General features: G+C 45.0%; 1 protein-coding gene across 1 annotated transcript in view; it reads right to left on the bottom strand.

Moving 5' to 3' along the window:
• COL4A1 (collagen type IV alpha 1 chain) overlaps nucleotides 1–22,941 on the bottom strand; it is a 139,258-nt gene that overhangs the window by 66,339 nt on the left and 49,978 nt on the right. Inside the window, exon 2 of the mRNA XM_026493595.4 lies at nucleotides 13,231–13,290. Coding sequence (XP_026349380.2) covers nucleotides 13,231–13,290 — 60 coding nt within the window. The remainder of the gene's footprint in view (nucleotides 1–13,230; nucleotides 13,291–22,941) is intronic.

Below are 22,941 nucleotides of genomic sequence, written 5' to 3'. Positions count from 1 at the left end.
CAGCCACACCTGTAGCCATGCTCCTCTGCTCCCCACTCTAACCATCCCACACAATGACCAAGGCGACTTCTCTCTGGCAAGAGGAGGCTGATCAGCCAAATACCCTGAAGTGGGCTTCCCTTGTCCCCTGCCCCAGATATAAAAGTGCTTATTTTCTAAGATTTCTGAGCTTCCATGGGAATTCCAACCAGCGGGATCCCACCGGGCATCTCTGAAAGAATAAGTAGACTCCAAAGTCAATGCTTCCCCACAGGGAGAATGAGAACCTTGGGTTTTGAAACAGATGAAGACTGTTTGATACTCCATGCAAAAATACTGTAGATGCTTATCTGGGTCCAGAATTTCAGAATAACAAACTCAGTCATGACAAGGAGCTCACCCGCCCCTCCCAGGCCCCTAAATCCACCTGGGCCTCCTGGCGCCCACCCCTCTGAAGTCGTAAGTTAGGAAACAGACGCTGCTCCTGATGGAGCTCCACCATCACAGCTGAATGGAATAACTGCTGAGTAAATGACAAATGATTTGCTTCTGAAATAAGACTGCCTACAGCCTCCTAGAACTTCTACTTAACTATGTGCTGGAACACACAAGGGGCTGTGCCAGGAACCAAGTATTTGACAGGACACAAGAGGACATGTGTGTGCTCTCATCTGTCACTGAATGAAGCAGATTCCTTTTAAACAACAGAATTTTAGGGGTGCCTGGGTGGCTCAGTCAGTTAAGCATCTGCCTTTGGCTCAGGTCTTGATTCCAGGGTCTCGGGATCAAGACCCTCATGGGACCCTCTGCTCAGCGGGGAGCCTGCTTTTCTCTCTCCCTCTGCTGCCACTCCCCCTGCTTGTGCTCATTCTCTCAAATAAATAAAATCTTAAAAAAAACAAACAAGAATTTTAAACCTCCCCCACCGAGTAGAGATCCCTTTGTGTGAAGCATCACTTGACCTGTAGAATGGTCCTTAGGTTCAGGCCGTGAAGACACCTGCTTCACTCTGCTGCATTCCGTGTCCCTCACCAAAGCAGAAAGCCTGGAAGGGACGCTGTCCTCAGGGCAGGAGCTGCCCCCAAGGTGGGTAACTTTAATGTCACAGTTGGGTTAAGAATATAACTTTATAAAGGCAAGTGAGAGAAGCATGAAAGGCACTGATGACGGCTCCCATGAATGTTTCCATAATTCCCGCGCCTCTCTCCCTCTCCCCTTCGGTGCTCGCTGCTTCCCCGAGACCTGGAGGCCACACCCGAGCAATGGCGGCCAGGTGGGCGACCCCCGGAGCCGCTCTCTCAGGTCATTTCACACTCGAGCCCCCCCCCCTCCCGCCCACAGGAAAATCTCAGACACTAAGTGCGGGGCCCCGAACAGATTCGCAGAGGGGAAGCCGAGCCAGTGAGGAAGGCCCGGCACGTTTTCCCCGCCACGGGGCGTCTCGCACAGGGATGTGGAGATCTTCCAAAGCAGAGCATCGGGACAAGCAGCAGCCGCGAACTCAGAGCTTCACAGGGGCAGGCTGGACAGGCCAGGGCTGAGGGCGCGCCGGCATCCGCGTCCCGTCCTCAGCGCACCTCAGCGAGCAAGCGTCCGGCCAGCGAACGCCGGCTGGGGAAGCAGGAGCCCATCCTGGGCCTGACCTTCCCGGGATGCAGCTTAGCACAGCGCTCCTTCCGATAAAACATTGTTTCATTCCAGAAAGGTCAGGAACGTCCCAGCGCCGAGGCCCCTTCCGGGCTTCACAGGGAGGGCCTTCCGGCACCTCGACCCGGAAGTGCTTTCACGCCCGGAGCCCCATCCTTCCCCTTGGAGATTTCAACTCTGAATCAGAGTGACCATCTGATTGAGAAATGTGCACTCAATCACAAGAACACTGGATAGCCACAAGTGCCAGACATCGCCATCTTTGGCAGGGCGGGCGTGTGTGCGCACGCGCATGCGTGTATCTGCGCGTGTGTGCGCATGCGTGCCTTGTGCACTCACGTGCACAGGAACACGGCGGGTGAGCGGCAGACAGGTCCCAGGGAGGCGAGCCGTGAGGCTTGGGAAGGTAAATGGGGTGCGTCTGTGCTGGGAGCAGAACGGAAGCAAGTAAGCAACGAGAAAGGACTAGAAACTTGAGGTGGGAGGGAGGTGAAGAGCCAAATATCTAAAAAGGGAAGAAAAAGAGGTGCTGGTGCCTACACAGCGAAGGTTGTGTAATCTCCCCCCCCACTGTCACGTGTTCAGGGTCCCCAGAGAGAGGGAACACCCTTTGGGGCTTCGGCTCCTGGCCTCATGGCCCCGGACCCACAGGGGCCCAAAGAACAGGGTTGCTCGGTGCAGGTCAGCAATCTCCTGTCCATAGGAAAACCAACACTGCTCCACTTCATGACTGCAAACCATACTCAGAACGTTATTCTTAGCTTTTGCTGGAAGGTTTTCCCCCAGCCATAGATTACTTCTGCCCTGGCAGACCAGGCATTGGATGAGCTGTCAGGTCTCCGGCTCTTGTAAAGAACTGCATGTCCCACAGGCAGAGGGACGCAAGCCCGGGAGCCAGGATGCCGCCACTGGGCCCCCCTGAGACTGTAGGGTGAGTCACAGCCTCCCTGCTGGGCTCCCCGGGCTCAGCCTGTGTGGTTTAGAATCAGAGGAGGTGCTGCTCTTCACCAAGTGCCTCTGTGCAGTACTGAGACACCAAATCCCCGGTGCTCCAGCTCCTTACAGGGGAGAGGAATCACCAAACACGCACCAGCCAGAGTGGGAGGATTTCTGCACGGACCAGGAGACACGGTGCTATCTCCCAATGCAGGAGAGCATACAGCATCCCCTGGCTTCTTGGGTTAGGAAACAGACTGTCTGGTAACAATATTGCCTTGGTACCTTCCACCCTGGTCCATGACCAGACCAGAGGCAGGAGGCCCAGCTCAGGGCCTTACAGAAAGACACTCTGATTTTTGCCAGACAACTTCACTTTCATAAAAATATGTCCTTTAATGATTTGGGGTCTCATGTGGAAGTAAGACTATAAGGGGGAGGGGTGCAGGGGGTTTGTCATCCATGGAAGTTTACCAAAGTGTCCAATTTTCCACCCCAAATCAGGGCAAACATGATGAAAACAGGGAAATAGAATTGGGGGGGTCTAACTCATGTGCCTTGAGCGTGCTGCCTAAATTTTAGGTGCCTCCTCATGGAAAGTTTGGCTTGCCCTTCCCTGGCCCAACTCAACTCTGGGCCCTGCGAGGCTCACTCTCACAGCACTGTCGCTCTCTGAGCTGATGGCAGAGTGTCCAGTCTGGAGTTTATTGGTGCCATTACTCCTTTAATGTTTTCCTCTGCCGTGAGAGCCATGAGGGCAGGTGTCACGCCAGTCCTGCTAACCACTGCCTACGGCCATCAGCACAGCACCGCACAGAGCAGAAGCGAAAGACCCCCAGAATGAAAGGCAGGTGGGGTAGGGTGGGTGACATCGTTTTTCTGGCTCCAACAGTTCACTGGATCTGCTACGGATAGACTTCATTCCTTCACCAATCTTCTAGGGAAAGCCATTTCAAAATCAAGCCATTAGCCCGATACTAGAAGTCTCAGAATTCACATCAACTTACAGAATGGATTTCTGACCTAGAATCAGTGAAGTCACAGATGGCCCTTGCGTGCTACGATGGGACATCCGTCAAATAGCATTTGGATAGAACTTCACACAAGGCATATGTAAGAGATTCGTGTCTATCCTTCATTACCAGAAGCACGTTTCAGCTTTTTGTAGGCTGGTCTGTAAGACTGCGGGTTGGCACCCCCTCATGCAAGGAAGGAGAACCCCTACCGAAGGACTTAAAGCCAGGAACGATTTCATGGTGGCACAGTAGCAACCAGCCAAGAACCATTCATTGTTAGCTCCTCACATTCTCCTGTGAAGAAAGGGAGGAGCCATTTAAAATCTTCAGGCCCGAAAAGCATTGTACTTTTATAAAACCGTGTGGTCAAGCAGTGGAGGCGGGCTCAGCTCACCGTGGAGACCAGACCGTGTTCAACTGCACCTTTAACATTTCTAATGGATTTGCCAAAGGGGAAAGAAGACAGGGGGCACCACTTCCCCCCCGGCATCTGGTTTGCTCGTTACCGCTGACTAATCTTCCTTTGTTTGATGGCGCATTGTGCTGAGCCACTTCACAAGGATGAGGGTTCTGCTAATACCATCTTGTGGGTGCAGCTCTCCACGCCCGCACAACATAACTCCTTCGCCTCATTACGTGCCGTCTGGAAACATGTTTTCAATGTTCGTGACGCTCTACCAACAAACAGGAGGAAAACCCAAACGCACCATGTTCATTTGTCTCTGATCTTGAATTAAAACACACAGTTGCATGTTGCTCTGTCTAAAAGAAAGCTATATTCCTGACAAGCAATGTTTTCTCAAGATCCTATTTACCAAAAAAAAAATTTTTTCTTCCCATCCATCGTTAAGATGAGGGCTGCTGGGGTCCAGCACCATGATGACACTGTCCACTCCCATGAGGTGTTGTGGGCTTTAAAATCACAGGACACAATATTCCATTCAGGAAATTTAATTTTCTGCTACTCCTTCTAAACATGGAAACAAGATCAAGTCACTATTTTTAAAGCTGCCCTGGATGAGACGTGTTCCAAATACAGCTGCAAATCAAAAAATGTCAGTTTTTTATGATTGTCATGTGTCATGAGTGTAACATGTCTCAGAAGCACATGACAAGGGGCAGATTTTATGGAGTGGAGAGAAACAGGCAGAGGGACACAAGTGGGGCAGCACAGCCCATGGTCCCTCCTGGGCTAGGGGACAGCGGGTATCGCTATGGTGTCCAGAGTCTAAGTGACACATCCATGTGGGGCTTGTGTGTAGAATAAGATAAACCCACTGAACATGGGTCTGTTCATAGTGGCTTCCCTACAGCATATTGTTACCATCGTAACCCTTGGGTTCAAGCAGATTTTTAAACATTCTTTGTTTCCAAAGAACTATAAAAAAGACAAAAGTAGGTGAATGTGGGAACCCATGTTGATTCTCATGAGGACTCTGCCAGATGATGAGTCATGTGTAATATGTGGAAATAGGAAATAGGAGACATCTGGAAAAAATCTTGGCATTACAAGACACCAGAAAAAAACATGGAAAAGGAAAAGAGGGTGTATTAGCCCACAGGATCCGCCAACAGGCAGAGAAGGAACATGCCATTGGGCCCTGCAATGAACACCAATTGCTCCCAAAGTGATTAGAGTAGGCACTTGGAGTGCTTGATCCCTCCTATGGCAAAAATAAAGGACATTTCTCAGAGGTTCCCCTTTCAAAATCTCTAGAACAGGGACAGCTGGCTGGGGGAGGAAAGGGGCTCAGGCAACACCGGTAATTACACGCATGTCAGGAAAAGCAGCTCACAAAAGCCTGCAGGGGTATTTGGAATGCATAAAGGGAAAGCTGGTTCCCCTTATATTTTAAGGGATAAGGATTCTGAAAATGGATAATAAAATCACAACACTGACTAGAAATTGGATGGTGTTTCCAGACAGACCTCCCAAGTGAGTGCATCTCATTTTCCTGCACCAAAAGCGTCCAAAAGCTATAAACATGCTTCCTAACAATGGTTCTGTGGTTGTGAAAACATCCTAACATCTCTTTAATTGAGGTCCTGGGAGAGCTTCTGCCACAGGTGTAACCAGTCCCTGTGTCCGGTCTTGCAGACTTCACATGGGAACTGGGACTCCACCAGGCGGTCTCCACCTCTGTCTTTACGTCCAAGAACCTGCCTACAGCCAGACCAGCCAGCAAAGTCTGTCCCCACATTCACAGAACTTTAAAATTCAGCTACTGCTAAACTGACACGTACCCATATATGACATTTTCAATTTCCCGAATGCTTTTAGGCACAATGCCTTCCACTTGACCCTTTTAGCAGCTCTGGGAAACTGCAGGTCAAAGCCACCTTCCTCTTTCTTAGGGTAACTTGGTTGACATGACTTGATGAGACATCCTCAGCTGGTAGATAGTGGAGCTCATATGAGAATCAAGGCTTTGATCCAACAAGACATTCTTCCCTGAAGGCTCTCCCTGACCTGAGAGGTGAAGGGGTCTATGACCAAATGCATCTGGAGAACAGTACATGCTATACCACGCCTCAAACGCTCAGAAGCTTATTAAAGATTCTGAGATGCCCCAACATGGAAACAACAAACAACCACTAAACCATAACTCAGTGTTCCCCAAACTCATTTGTCCTTGGAACATTCTTCCTTATTCCATCCCAAAGGAAACATCTATTAAGATCTCAAGATGCTCCTAGGATCATTCTTTGGGGAAAGGCCAAACTATAAACTATTGCCTTTCGGAAATGCTCAAAAACACTTCTAAAGATAAAGATATCTAATCAGTATCAAAAATAGCAGAAGTAATTTCAAATATGCTAAACAAATTTTGATTTTATTAACTAAACCTAATATTTTGTGGTAAGTAGCACTTTCTTCTGCATTTTGACTATATATTTCAAATCCTACTAGTAGAAAAATGGAATTTATTTTTAAATATACTAGATGTTGAAATTCTCCCTAATTCATATGCAGTGTGGTGCCTCTCACAGAGTAAGGGCTTTAGTAAATAGATTATCGTCATTATTAATGATTCATTATTATTAGTCCAAATCAGTTAATTACCCGAAGTTTCAAAGAATTTACACAAAGAATATTTACTTTCATTTACTTGAGGAAAACATTAACTCTCTAGGGATAAATATGACACCTTTAATATTTAGAACAATGATTACTATTTAATTTATGGAAAGAGATTTTCAATACCCTGACAAAAAATAGTAATATATAGTATGTATATGTAATTCTATACTAAGAGTGAAAAGAGAGTAACTAGTTGTTATATAAAGTATAATATATAAAGTACTCTAGTATTTGTTATTTCATAATCATGGCTAAAAATATTTCTATTATTAGCCATGAGCAAATTTAAAAGAGCAATGAAATAAATACGTGAATAAATTGAAGGCTATTGAATTCTCAAAAAATACCCATTCATTGTAGTCCCTGTCTCAAAAATGGAATTTCGCTTGAAAGAGGAGTATGAGTGTGCTCTGTATCGATGGTCATAGGAGAAAGCAAGATGCTTTATCGTTAAAGCAACGTCAGATCCTAAGGCCTTTCTGAGCACCATCGTAAGACACGCGGGCTGACGCCTACACTCCATCCACCAGGCTCCGCACGGTCTCTGCCAAGAGCAGCTGGTGGAAAACTGCCAGTGTAAAATGGCACACAGAATTAGAGGGAAGTTTTGCCTCTTCTCTTGTCTTTAGAAATGCTTAGATTTACAGCATTCTTTGCACTTTCTTTCTTATGTCTTGTGCCCTTGAGAGAAAGAGCCTAAAAATACTTGTTTGTTATCTCTCAAGGTGCCTGGCACATAAAGGCTGAGAACTGCACGTGGATGGATTCACTGTCACACGGAACTCTGAACAGCCTGTGGAAAAAGAGGGTGCGTCTGTCCAGCTGTAGACGAGGCTGAGGAACAAGCTGAGGGCCCTAGTCTCTGACCATGTCCAGAGTGCGTAAGAAACGTGACCATATTCGCCTCCTGGGAAATCAAGGAGGTATGCCCAGTATGTCAGTAACCGAGTGACTCCCTCTTGACCAGAGTGATGGATTTCCTCCAGGACAGAGCATCTGCCGGGACTTCCTGGAGGAAGGGGTGGGGGTGCCACGATCCTGGCTACGGAGGTGCTCGTGCATCTTCTGACACTGGCCCGAGAAACCCTCCCCCAAGGCTTTATTCTGAAAGCTGTATGGAAAGAACATCCTCGAACGTGAGCGAATGCGGATTACTTGGGCTGGGTTTCCCCTAACCTGCCTCAGGTGGGGAGTGCGGCTCTGACGTGGACGCACGACCTCTGACCTGCTCTGTGTCACAGACAAGGTGGCTCCCTGTGGTTATTTGTTTAACCTAGTGGACGCTCGTCTGGAACAGGAACTGGGAGGTCTGCCTGCGGCCCCAAAGGAATAGGTTCATTTCTTTGCGGTCTTCCAACAATCCCTTCCATCACTACCCATTTAGAGAAAGGCTTTGCTTTCCTTGGCAGGTGGCCAGCAGCGTGGCGTATACCCCGTGGATTCAGTTTTAGAGCAACGGGACCTTGCCCAAGACTTTAGGATATTCTGAACATGAGTTCATCCCCTTGGGCTCTCCCAGATCAGGGTCTTCTTATCCTGAATAATGGCAATCCTGTTGCTTACTTCCTATTCCCTATAAGAGATGAGGCTACTTCCGTGGCTCGCAGTCCTAGTCGATTTTGCTCCCCTATCTCCCCTGCCCCCAGGGCACATCTGGCCAAATCTTCAGACATTTTGGTTGCCACAAATGGGGGAAAGGTGCTCTTAGCATCTGACGGGCGGAGGCCAGCGATGCCGCTAAGCCTGTAATGCTTAGGAACCCCCCACAACAAAACCCAGCCCAGCCAAGATGTCAGGGGTGCCAAGACTCAGAACCCCTGGACTAGTTGGTTTCTTCAACTAGAAAATGGGTATAATAATAATGTCCATTAATAATTATTATATAATATTTATTATATAATTATATAATATGTGTTAATATAATTTATATATTAATTATAATTATAATATGCATTTAAAAATTCAGCACTCTGCCTGACCCAAGGTAGATGTTCAATACACATCAACTCTTTTTTCTTTCTTACTCTGACACCCCAAATCCAGGATTTCCCTGTCGTGCCGAGATCTGTTGTGAATTAGCAGAAGCTACAATTTAATGTTAAGATGCAGACAGACAAGTTTATACGGAGGTCTGGTGTGGGATGGTTATTGATTGTGGCAAATGTATATAGGAACCAACTGGCTGGTGAAGCTGCAAACCATCCACCGTAATAAGAGAAAAGAGTATCTCGCACAAAGAGTGACATGAACTTCTTCCCAGATTTCCAGGGCCCAAAACAGAACCATTTCCAGATTGGCCAGACTTCTCCACCCTTCCAAATCAGATAAGGCACAGATTTTAGACAAAAACAAATTCCATTTTCAAAGTTCTCTGTTTGGCGAGCGATCTGGGACTGGCCTATCTGATCACCGAGCAGCACCATGCGGACCCTGCGTGGGGAGCAGACAGCATACTCAGCAGTAACAGCACAGTGAGCTTCTCCCCCACGTCGCTGGCAAGGATCGGGGTACCAGCAGGTTCAAGTACACTGAAAAGTTATGAGATACCCACGCAGTTCTCGTTATGTAACAGAAATACTATAATTCTGTCTAACAAAGACTCCACTCCCAAGACCATGGCTAGGAATGTCCCTTTCCAGAGTTACTTTATTAGGAACCACCAAATCTTTTCTAGAATACACTGATCAACTGGCCACAAGAGCTGTTTTCTCAGATTGGTGTGGTGAAATTCTGTGTGCGTCCTTACGCCCATGAGTGACAGGTAACCCTACTCTATATCCAAGCAAGTCGGGGGCATTAGTGGACACAATATGCCTGCACCCTACTTCATCTGGGAAGCCATCCCCCTTTTTTAGGGCTCTGGGCCTCAGAGCCACTCCTTTCTCAGAACTACTGTACCATCTGTTCTTTCTACTGTTTCTCCTGTAATGCCATCATTTGCCCTTAATTAATTTTGTTATTTATTTCACAAGCATACCTTTCCTCTCTAGTTTAACCTGGAGTTCCTTGTTTTGAACACTGCAGAATAGAATGCTAGCTTTACATAAATGTGGGCTCCCATTGTGAAAATATCTGAAAGACTTCTTACATAAACTCCATTTCAGCAAAATGTAAATGGCCAATTCCCAAGCATATAGCAGTAACTTGGGAATGCGTTGCCTTTCCTCCTATCTCACATAGTTGAAAAAATCAGGTTATCAAGCAAAAGAAGAGCTTAACTTTTGGCTATTTCTGCATAAGCAAGCATTCAAAACACTAATCAGTTTAAGTAGATAACATTCCCACAGTGCTAAGGTCTCTGGAAGAACACAAAGCCATTGTGTACAAACCAAATTAATTACCTAAGAGAAAACATCTGAAGATATGAGCGCCAGCCAGGAAAGTGGGAAAACAAACAATTCTGCCAGACCCTGAAGTCCTGTGAAAGCCTCATGAATTCAACTGTTGAACTCAGAGCAAGACACCCAGGGTTAGATCGATAACTATGGGATTGTAACATGACCACAGATCTGCGGCAGTAACACTTATGGTATCTGGAGAGTAGAAGACATTCTGCCAATTAATAACATCTCCATGGAAAACAGAACTTAGCCAAAAAAGATTTGGCAGTTGATAACTGGAGACGTTCCAGTGTCCGTCGGTGGATTCTAAACAGCCAATCTGTGAAAGTGTCCCTCAAGGAGATGTGGAAAAGACATGTCTCAGAAGCCATGATTTCCACATTTCTAAAGCAGCTGACACTCTGTCCCACTTAGGTAACTTCAACTCTTTCTGAGTTATGTGGTTCCTGTTCTCCTACTTTTGAAAAGAGGTCAAAAGTCATTTAACTTGTAGACATTAGAGAATATAGCAGAACCGCTCCTAGGAGAACCGTAGGCGTCCAGCAGGAGCTCAAAAGCAGGCCCGTGACCCGAATCACCAGAGTTACGTTCTGTGATTCTAAACCCTCAGTTCATTTTGCATTTACACCTGGTTAGCAGCACGCCAGGCCTCGCTCTGAGAATGGATGGCAGTGGAGAAGGACCAGTGTCTCTCACTGATGTGCTGGCCGAGAATCAATGTCTGTTCTCTGACCCTGGGATGAGAGGGGGCCCCACGTCGGAAATCCCAGCTCAGCTGTGCTCCAGTATCTCAGGCCATTGAACTGATTACTTTAACATCGGTTCCAAGACAATTAGTGGAAGTTTAAAATGTCCTCTTTCCGTGGGGGGAAAGGACCTCTTCCTTGGTCATGCATGCTACGTGAACCATGGGACCTGAAATATTTCTGCTCAAGAGAAGACAGATCTTCACGTTTTGTTGAAAGGACATAATACTAAACCATTTAGCTATTCTCCTTGATTTCAAAAGGTCTTCTGAATTCATTTGACAATCACAGTCTTTTAAAACAAAATTCAGAATGGTTTAACCTACAGCTTACAGGTATTTTATTTTAAATACTCTTTCTTTAAGAATAACGTAGAAAATCCAAAGTGGGTGGGCCTGGGTGCTGAGGGAGTGGAGTCACCCAGGAAAGGTCACAGAGGGCCTGGATCCCAGATGTCTGGTCCACTTGCTGGGAAATCTTCTCGAGGCTTAGCAAGGGGGAGAGCAGAATCCTACTCCTTCCACCCAATCCCAGCAGGAGCACTGGGGCTTTCCAATTTCAAGGCTCAGGTTGGTTGGTCACGGTGTGAGGCTGGCCTCAGCCCCAATCACAAGGAAGGGGGCACAATCTAATGGCAAGTCTTCACCCTCAGTGTGCCCTAGACCTTCCAGCACCGAAGTGGGAAGCTGGCCCTACAGCATGTTTCCTGGTTGAGATAAACACAGACCTGTGCGGCCGCCACAAGGGTTCCCTCAATGCCCAGTTTTGAAAAAGAAATGTTTCAAGACCCTTTCCTTGCAGGGTTAGTGTAGATGTTGCCCGTGACTCAGAGGTGGCCCTGCCTCCTCTAATGACGTTTGAACTAAGACCCTGACTAGCCATTCACAAATCGTGTTAAACGCAGCCAAAAATACCTGGAAAGCTCTACCTAGATCAATCTACCTGGTTACATATTAACGGGTGGATTTTTGTTAAAAATGAAAATGAAGCAGGCTAGAAAGCATATGCACAGAATAGAAAGTCTGAAAAACCAGAGCCGTGGGGGGAGTGCCACCAGGGTCTGCAGCTGCTGGATGGTGGGGGGTGGGGGGAACCCTGGAAGTCACTGGAATAGACCTTGTTCTCTTTGAGAGTGAGTCACACGACCCCTGCCCCTCCAACCCTGATGCTTTAAGTTACAAGAAAAACACGATGGTGTTGATACAGGCCTTCATTTCCCATTTGTTGACATAGGTTCTACTTTTTATAGTTTCAAGAATTTCTTTGTTAGTTCAGTGTGCTTATGTGTATAATTCAAGTTAGACCAAAAGGAAAAAAAAAAAAAAAAGACCCTCTGTGGTATGGACATACTTGCCCCTACTGTGAAATACTCATGAATGCACACCAGAACCAGCCAGGAGAACTTGCCAAGTAAGATGAACAGAGCACAAAGGTGACTTACGGTTGATACGGTTGGTAATGAAAGGTATCAATATATTTTCATATACTGCATGTATTCAAAAACGATCCAGGTAATACTGGTGTCACCAACTAGGAGCATATCTTTTTTAAAAAAAATAATGTTGGTACTTCCGCAAGTGGCTAAAAAGAAACAAAACCATTTTCTGTACAGAATTCTCTGCATTTTGAGAGAGTGAGTCTGCAACCTGACAGGCCTCCAGCAGGCCACGAGCAAGAGAAGGGGCATCCTGGCTGGGCTGACAGCCCCCACGCCTGGCGAGCAGGGTTCTCCCCCACCTCTACCTGCCTCAGGACCCCACCTGTGACAGGCCAACTGGCTTATGGGCCATGTCCTCTCACTGCCACACCTGGTTTCCAGGGCCACTCCAGGCACTTTCAGGATCCTGCACTGCTGCTGGGGAAAACCAGGCACGCACCCTCTCTCGCAAAAAACTAAAATGCACACACGATCGCCCTCCAATGAAAATGATTTATCCAGATCCATGATTCTCAAAGGGGAGGGAGGACCACTTGCTTAGGAAAAAAATATTTTAATTTGACACTTGGGGAACAATAAATATTTACTGTTTTTGTAAATAAATCTGGACAAGTATGTTATGAATTAAAAATTGGTTAAAAATACTAATTTGAATAAAGGCCCTCAGGTGCAATAGAAACTTTTTTTTTGAGAAAAATGCTAAACTTTATTCTTATACATGGAGTCCAAAGAATACTATTGGCTCAACAGATTTTCTGCCAACACACATGTCCCTTCTTGAGTCAAAAAAGGAAATAAACCGAATCCCTTTTTCCACATTGCTTGCCACTAATTATCAGTCTTTGGGGAACTGCTGTTGAGATTTCCTAGATACGTTAAGCCTGGTTTTGCTTCATTTATATCATTTTGGGGAAATTATTAAAATAGTAATAAGGCTTTAACACAAATTGCTGATTACTGGGTTAGGTTTAATGTCATTTCTAATGATTTCCATGTTGATGGCAATTCAAAACGAACCGTTATTTCTTAAGCTTTGGCCACTTACCTTCTGTCCCTTCACTCCATGGCAGTCACACTTCCCGCAGCCAGAGCCAGCACAACCACCCTGGAAGGAAGAGAAAAACGTCTTTAAATAGAAGAACTCTTGCAAATTGAGGTCACTTTCTGAATTGAAATGATTTTGGCATCTTCACTCATTTATGGGAAATGTCCTACCCTGTTATTATGAGCATGACCTTGAAATATGAGATCTGGATTTGCTCTAACGGGGTTACCACGTACATGCCCTGTGGCCCCTCTCTGTTGCCCTCACAGATGAAACAGCAAGCCCAGAGTAGAGCAAATCAAAGCATTACTTGGTCCACAAAGGGAAGGCTGTCTTTGAAATTGCCTCCCCAGAGGTTATTTTAACGGGACATCACGCACATCTGCGAGGCTACTGTTCTGATTCAGGAGTTTCAGACCGAGACCAGGGAAACTAAGGACCTAGGAGAGCGGAGTCCACGCTTTGTCCCTCGAATTCCCAAGGACACACAAGCATGCAACAAACATTTGTGCAAAGAGGAAATAAATGAAGGAGCTGATGTTAAGCCCAACCTTAAAGAACTGATTTTTAATTCAGGTAAAGCTTGAGTGAAAAGAACCCAAGCATGTAATAAAAGCTGCAGAAGAGGAACACTCTCCAAATAGATCACATATTAGGCCACAAAACCAGCCTCAACAAATTCAAGATCGAAGTCGTACCATGCATCTTTTCCGACCACAATGCCAGGCAACTAGAAATCAACCACCAGAGAAAATCTGGAAAGAGCACAAGTACATGGAGGTTAAAGAACATGTTTCTAAACAATGAATGGGTCAACCAAGAAATCAAAGGAGAAATCAAAAAGTACATGGAAACAAATGAAAATGAAAACACAATGGCCCAAAAATCTCTGGGGTGCAGCAAAAGCAGTTCTAAGAGGGAGATTTATAGCAACACAGGCCTGCCTCAAGAAGCAAGAAAATCTCAAACAACCTAATCTTACACCTGAAGGAGCTAGAAAAAGAAGAACAAACAAAACCCAAGCCCAGCAGAAGGAAGAAAATAATAAAGATTCAAGCAGAAATAAATGATGTAGAAACTAAAATGTAATAGAGCAGATCAATGAAACCAGGAGCTGCTTCTTTGAAAAGATCAATAAAATTGTTAAACCTCTAGCCAGACTCCTTTTTAAAGAAGAGAGGACCCAAATAAGCAAAATTACTAATGAAAGAAGATAAATAACAACCAATATCACAGAAATACAATAATCATAACAGAGTATTATGAAAACTTATATGCCAACAAATTGGACAACTTAGAAGAAATGGATAAATTCCTGCAAACATATAATCTACCAAAACTGAAGCAGGAAGAAATAGAAAATTTGAACAGACTGATTACTAGCAATGAAATTGAATCAGTAATCAAAAAAACTCCCAAAAAACAAAAGTCCAGGACCAGATAGCTTCACTGGCAAATTCTACCAAACATTTAAAGAGTTTCTGCCTGTCCTTCTCAAACTTCCAATAAATAGAAGAGGAAGGAAAACTTCCAAATTCATTCTATGAAGCCAGCATCACCCTGATACCAAAACCACATAAAGATGTCTCAAAAAAGTGAGAACTACAGACCAATATCCATAATGAACACGGCTGCAAAAATCTCAACAAAATATTAGCAAATCCAACAATACATTTAAAAAATCATTCAACACAATCAGTGGGATTTATTCCCAGGATGCAAGGGTGTTTCAATACTCACAAATCAATCAACATGATACATCGCATCTACAAGAGAAAGGATGAAAACCATATGATCATTTCAACAGATGCAGAAAAAGCATTTGACAAAGTACAACATCCACTCATGATAAAAACCCTCAACAAAGTAGGTCTAGAGGGAACATACCTCAACATAATAAAGACCATATATGGAAAACCCACAGCCAACATCATACTCGGGAGGGGAAAACTGAGAGCTCTCCCCCTAAGGTCAGGGACAAGACAAGGATGTCCACTCTCACCACTTTTATTCAACATAGTACTGGAAGTCCTAGCCACAGCGATCAGACAATGTAGAGAAATAAAAAACATCCAAATTGCTAAGGAAGAAATAAAACTCTCACTATTTGCAGATGACATGATACTATATATAGAAAACTCTAAAGATTCCACCAAAAAGACTACTGGAACCAATAAATGAATTCAGTGAAGTCCCAGGATACAAAATCAATGTACAGAAATCTGTCGAATTCCTATACACCAATAGTGAAGCAGCAGAAAGAGAAATTAATCATTCCATTTATAATTATACCAAAAACATAAAATATCTACAAATAAACATAACCAGAGGTGAAAGACCTACACTCTGAAAAGTATAAAACACTGATGAAAGGGGGAAACAAAACCACTGATGAAAGAAATTCAAGATGATACAAAGAAATGGAAAGACATTCCATGCTTATGGATTGGAAGAACAAATATTGTTAAAATATCCATACTACCCAAGCAATCTATACATTTAATGCAATCCTTATCAAGATACCAACAGCATTTTTCACAGAACTAGAACAAACAATCCTAAAATTTATATGGAACCACAAAAGACCTCAAATAGCCAAAGCAATCTTGAAAAACAAACTGGAGGTACCCTAATTCCAGACTTCAAGTTATATTACAAAGCAGTAGTAATCAAAACAGTATGGTTCTGGCACAGAAATAGACACATAGATCAATGGAATAGAACAGAAAGCCTAGAAATAAACCCACAATTACATGGTCAATTAATCTTCGACAAAAGAGAAATGAATATACAATGGAAAAAGACAGTCCCTTCAGCAAATGGTGTTGGGAAAACTGGACAGCCAAATGCAAAAGAATGAAACTGGACCACACTTTCCTATACCATACACAAAAATAAACTCAAAATGGATTAAATGTGAGACCTGAAACCATAAAAATCCTAGAAGTGAGCATAGGCAGTAACTTCTCTGATGCAGCCGTAGCAATATCTTTTTAAATATGTCTCCTGAAACAAGGGAGATACAAGCAAAAATAAGCTATTGGGAGTACATTAAAATACAAAGTTTCTGCACAGTAAAGGAAACAATCAACAAAACTAAAAGGCAACCTACTGAATGGGAGAAAACATTTGCAAATGACATATCTGATAAAGGGTTAGTATCCAAAATATATAAAGAACTGATACAGCTCAGCACCCAAAAAAAACAAACAACCCAATTTAAAAAATGGGCAGAAGACATGAACAGACATTTCTCCAAAGAAGACATCCGGATGGCCAATGGACAGATGAAAAGATGCTCAGCACCACTCATCATCAGGGAAATGAAAATCAAACCTATAATGAGGTATCACCTCACACCTGTCAGAATGGCTAAAATCAAAACAAGAAACAACAGGTGTTGGTGAGGATGTGGAGAAAAAGGAACCCTTGTGAACTTTTGGTGGGAATGCAAACAGGCACAGCCACTTTGGAAGACAGTATAGAGTTTCCTCAAAAAGTTAAAACTAGAACTACTCCATGATCCACCAATTGCACTCCTGGGGTATTTACCCAAAAAATACAAAAACACTAATTCAAAGGGACACATGCACCCCAATGTTTATAGCAGCATTATTTACGATAGCCAAACTCTGGAAGCAGCCCAAGTGTCCACTGATAGATGAATGGATAAAGAAGACATAGTATATACATACAATGGAATACTACTTAACCATAAGGAAGAATGAAATCTTGCCATTTGCAACAACATGGATGAGCTAGAGAGTATAATGCTAAGTGAAACAGAGAAAGACAAATACCATAGGTCACTGGTACGTGGAATTTAAGAAACAAAGCTATAACCAAAGGGGGAAAAAAGGGGGAGAGAGTGAGAGACAAACCAAGAAACGGACCCTTAACTATAGAGAACACACTGATGGTTACCAGAGGGGAGGTGGGTGGGGGCATGGGGATTAAGGAGTGCACTTATCATGATGAAAAAAAAAAAAAGTAGCATCCCATGTTAAAAAAAAAAAATACTGGAGAGGAAGGGAACTAATGTATTCAAAAGCCCACCAGGTGCTACAAACAATCACCTATCATGTTGTTTGACCAGCTAACAGTCATACTGAGGTAGTGTTACCAGCCCCATTTTACAGATGTGGAACTGACTTTGGAGGTTCAAATATAACATGCTAAGACGAGGTCGACACCAACTTCCATTATGTAAAACTGCCAACACATTAAAAGACCCAAGTATGATGGTGCCTACGTACATCTGCAGTTCTCTTAGTCAAACCCAAATTTTACACCATGATAGACACAGGTGCCATAGTCAGAATATAAGGGGGTGTGACAAGAAGAAATTTAGTTAATAAGCTTTATTAGAGGCTGTGTATTTGATCTGAGATTAAATGAGTATATAAATTCTGCTTCAAGTGAGAATAGTTTCTCAAACATAAGACAGTACTATGAATAGTACTGTGATCATGTGAAGTCTATTTTTTTAACAATATACTCAAGACTTAGCCCCGTTGCCATGGAGATCTTCTGCATAAAACAACCACATCTGGAGATATTTACTTCATAAAGTGAAATCTGAACAAGTGCCTCCAAGACAGTAAGCTGTTATTAATTTTTATATTTTGGAAATGGGGACGATTGACAACAGTCCAAACAGATTGCACAGATGATGGGCCTGTTTCTTTCCCTGACTCATATGTGGGGCAACTTTCAGCATGCAATCTCGTAACCTCCTAACAGTCTAAATCAAGCCATGTGCACAGTTTTGCTTCACAGTCTGGGTTTTGGTGTCCACTGAGAGTCGTCCAAAGAGGGGAGGTCAAACTCTTAAGTCGGTGCTCCAGAAGGTCCATCCAAAATTCCCAAGCCAAGTACTCAGAGGCCCAAGAGCCATACCCCACACATCACCATCTCCTGCCTCAGCCCCACCTGACGGCTGGCTGGCTGCACCCCACCCGGGCTCCCATAGGGTGGGTGATACGCCTCTCTTGCAACACCTGTCCAATGCTTCTCACAGCCTTTACTTGTAGGCCCACCACAGGGACCCTGAGAGCACCTGGGGCCGGCCCAGAGTCCCACCAAGCTTGATACAAACCGTATTTCATTGACACAGCATAGGCTGGAAGACCCGCGCTGGGAAATAGAGCAGAGCGCAGATGAAACAGTGATTCGTCATCAACTATGAAGACATACAGGAGCTTCAGAGTTGTTCAAGCATTAATAAACGGGCGTCTTAGAATGGAGGAAACAGAGCTGTGGCTACCCACCACTGGTCGTCGGCTGCTGGTGGTGCTGGCGGCCATTTAACCAACCCGAAGAACAGGTACAGAGCAATCCAACCACACGGTAGGTCAGCTCCCAACAGATGAGTGCCTCACTAGCAGCACTGTGGGTAAACACTCCAGAGAGCAGGCCGCGTGCCGACCATGGGCCCAGCCAGGGAAGTGGGGGGCTCCCAGAGCTGCTGGGTGGGCCCCCAGACCAGGAAAGCCTGGTGGGGGAGGCTTCCCAGTCCCTGGGGCTCCGGGTCAGCCTACCCCCCCCCCCCGGGCCCAGCCCTACAACTCCCCTCCTGCTCCTGAGCCAGGCTCAGGAACACGCCTCTGCTCTTTAAACTCTACTAAACCCTCCCACTCCTACAGATGCCAGAAGGAAAAATCAACCAGGCTAAGATTCATTTCTCTGGTAGGAAAGAAACGTCCACCTACCACCCAGGCTTAGTTGGCCGAAACCCAAGAACAGCCTGAAGCAGGACGGGCTTGTCTACTTTACAGGTCAACAAGGTTTCTTCTAAACTTCACAGTAGCCAGAGAATCACATAACTGAAGCTCAAAATGGCTATTTGGTGATTCTGGATTTTCTCTTCTGAATTGCTGATAAAATCTCAGAAGCTTATCTCCATTCAATTTGAGGGAAGTTATAAACATGAATTTCCTGGAACTGTTCCCTTAAGCTCTCAGCAAATGCTTTCATTGCAAGGGACACCAGATAAGAGGTTATAGGGCCACAGCTGTGGATGCTGGGGTCAAGCTGCTTCTTGTGCCTCTGCTATAGAAACACACCCCGCGTGTGTGCGTAACAAATGGCCAGTTTTATCTCGGGCAAGGCTGCAGGTCATAGCAAACTTTGGGGGCAATCTGAGAAGACAAATAAAGGACTAGAGCCTTAATTATAGGCTCCATCATAGGAGTAAAAGACCCTCAACCTGCCCCTACCAGCTTATACTGTATATCAAGCAAAATTAAAAAAAAAAAAATCCCAAAGACATTCATGGCTCCTTATCTGCTTTATTCTTGTATGAAATTTTATTACCGATTCTAGCCCAAAAAGACAATTCCCAAGAACTGACCATTCTAATACTACATAAATTATGGTCAGCTTTTCAGAACTGAGGGCATTTTTAGACCATGATTTTTGTTTCACATTCTGGGTGGCCTAGCATTTTACATAAATGGCCCTATTAAAAAAAAAACCCTAATTTTTAGACTGACAAAAATCATAAGATGCTTGCTTACTTTGTTAAACAAGTCTACTTTGCTTTCTTTAAAAGTGTTTATTTATTTAAGTAATCTCTACACCCAACATGAGTCTTAAACTCACGACCCCGAGATCAAGAGTCACATGCTCCTCTGAGCCAGCCAGGCACCCCTAAAATCTATTTTGACATATCACTATTCTGGTCCTTACCACTGCTGTCATACAATGACCCATGCTGGATATCACTGTGGCACACAGACATATTTTAGTTGTGATTCAAGGGTGCACTGCTAAAAAAAAAACACCAGGGACGCTCTAAGGACCCCTTTTCAATCAGGTGTAACGCATGACTTTGCATTAAAATAAGAGCCTTAACTGACGCACATCTCAACTGTCCACGGTGAATTACTAAGTTTAAAAGGGCAAATAAACTATATGTTACTCAGACTCCAAATGTCATTGGTGACCTAACATGTTAAAGCCTATGGCACAAGTGTCGTGATTTCCTGGGGAATTACATTTTGTATCTGGACCTCTCAGCAAAATCAGAAGATGTGCAGGGTCTCAGAGACTCCGGCAGCTCCCTTCTGGCCACAGATCTGAGGGAGCTGATGAGGGCTGCTCATCTTTCCCAGCGTCTGGAACACATCGGGCCCCATCAACCAGCTCCCATCCAGCTGTTCCAGATTCTAGAACGGGAAGAATTTGTACATTCTGTGAAGTACTCATCCTTCTTGTTCCTGCCTTTCCCCTCACTGGAGTACTCCAAGTACCTCAAGGAAAGCCTGTGCTTTCTTCCTGAAGTCACGGCCAAAGGAGCTGGTCACAGATGCCCTCCACTTGAAAATGGGTATGTGGCTGAAGACCTCAAAGGTCAGAAAGTTGTGAGTGTTGGTCTGTCTTGTAGAAGTGGGCTACGTATGGCCAAGACGGTGGGGAGAGGAGAACCCCAGACAGCTCTCAGGGGGAAGACACCACATCTATATCCCCAACGGTGTAGAACGACCAGATGAAAACCACGTCCCTCCTTACGGTCCTTCTAGCCTCTTCCCAGCAGACCCTACAGCCACTAACCTACCACTGAGGGTAGAAGAGGCTACGAACAGAGCAAAATACGTTATCGGCTCTGAGTGACTTCTGGCCGAGGCGCAGATGCACACAGACTTCTGTGGCCACCTGAAGCGAAAACTAATAATACAACGTGAGAGGAATGCAAAAGGTACAAAGCAGCCCCTAAAACAAGTGTCGTTTCTAGTCTGTTCCAGTCTCTTCGTACTTTTCAGGACACAACAAAATTAATATTATACACATTTTCTTCCATGCCCCAACTTAAGGATTCCCAGACAGTCAGACCATCAGCATTAATGCTGTAAAGTACGTTAAGTTCTAAAAATTCCCAGAGATTTATGATATGCAGACCGAGTGCCAAAGAAGGAAGGGGAACGATGGAGGTCAGTGACTCCAACTTGAAATGAAGCCTATTTCCGGTCTTCCTCTGATCTTCAGACCAACAGGGAGCTCTTCTCAACATTAAAGTGAGCGCTCCATGTGGGAACACAGGAGGGGGGAAGGCTCGCCAATTCTGTGTAGATAGCGCCTTTTTCCATAGCCAAAGGATGCCAAGTGCCGCGCTACCTGCGTGCGCGGGTGTGTGTGGCTGAGACGGAGCGCAAGCCGACACACGCTCTGTCGTGCTCATGAGCCAGCCGTGACACATCTTCTGTAGGCAGGCCACTTGGAATGCGCTAACGGGGAGGGCCTCGGTTTCCTGACGTTTTCCCTGCTTCTGATGGAAGGCAGAGCTTCCACATCGCTGCTTTAACAATTTTTATGCGTTTCACATCCCACCAAATAGGGACATGTGGAGATCTGCCAAGTCGAAATAGCTTATCTTTCAAATTCCTTTGTACATTCCCCATGCTGTGCAAAATGTCAAAATAGTTTTCGGGTGATATTACCATCCCAATTTTCTTCCTGGTTGTAGTACTTCTTCAGGGAATCTTTGGAATAGTTATCCAACTAAAGAAATATGTGGAGACGAAGGAATGTGTTTCCGGGCTACTTGGGTAGACATTAGAAGTGTGGAGAAACCCGAAGTAGAGCATTCAGATGCGCAGCCCCCCCATGGGTCTGTCAAGTGGGACAGACGCTGGACAACCGCTGGGCAGCGTCTCGGGGGCAGAGCATCCTCACACGGGCCTTCCCAGCTGATGTCACGCCTGCTGTGTGCCCCACAAGTGCGAGTGCCTGCGCCTGCATCACAGGGACCTCATCAGAGACACACTTGTGCACTGTCACCGCTGACACCATTTTAGTTTAAACACTTGTGTGTATCACATGCCACCAGAATTTGATCTTCTCAATTCTATTGTTTTTCATTTTATTTCATTACCAGAAAAGGGTTGATGTGGTAAATCAAAGATGGCCACCCAGAGAAAAGCACCAAGAGGTCACATTCTTTTTGGATATTAAAACATCATACAGAAATAAAGAGTATAATAATATTAAAATTTCCTAACTTCCATCCTGTTTGTGATTTTAACTAGTACATGCTATTTTTGGTCATTCTTGCTTTGAATGTTTGCATCCTGCCATGAGGTTCCGCGGAGGGCCTCCACACCTCCACACACCCACTGCCCAGAGAGGACCGCCCTGAAGGAGAATCTTAGAACATAAAGCTGGAAAGCACACACTGCCTGGTCCCACTGCACTGACTCCAAGAACAGGTGTAACTATTCAGGGTGAAAGAAGTCAGAGGCTGGGGTTGACAAACAGGGGGTAGGAGGGAGGTTTCTGGGTGCTAGTCTCTGCTTGATGAGGGTGCTGGTTACACGGGTGGGTGGTTCCACCTGCAAAGATTCACTGAGCCATGAACTTATAATTTTTGCACTTTGTTGTACCTCAATAAAATAAAATAAAGCATATTCAGGAAGGTGACTACCAGCACTACTCTGTTGGCCCAAACTGCAAACAGAGGAACGGAAAGACACACAACTGCAAACAGAGGAACGGACAGACACACAACGGTACATATTGACAGAGCGGAACCCTCGGCCCTGTCAGCGCAGGCGGCCACAATGCCGGTGAATCTCACACACACAGTACCGCGCAAACCGAAGCCAGGCACAACAGGGCAGCCCGTGACTCTTCATACGAAGCTGAAAACTGTTCATTGGCTCCCCTGGGGGGCTCTTAGTGAGGGGAAGGGGGACTGCGGAGTTTCCAGGCTTC

The sequence above is a fragment of the Ursus arctos genome, unplaced genomic scaffold, assembly GCF_023065955.2.
Source record: "Ursus arctos isolate Adak ecotype North America unplaced genomic scaffold, UrsArc2.0 scaffold_10, whole genome shotgun sequence".
NCBI lineage: Eukaryota > Metazoa > Chordata > Mammalia > Carnivora > Ursidae > Ursus > Ursus arctos.
The sequence above is the reverse complement of the archived record's forward strand: the minus strand, read 5'-3'. Positions and strand labels throughout refer to the sequence as shown.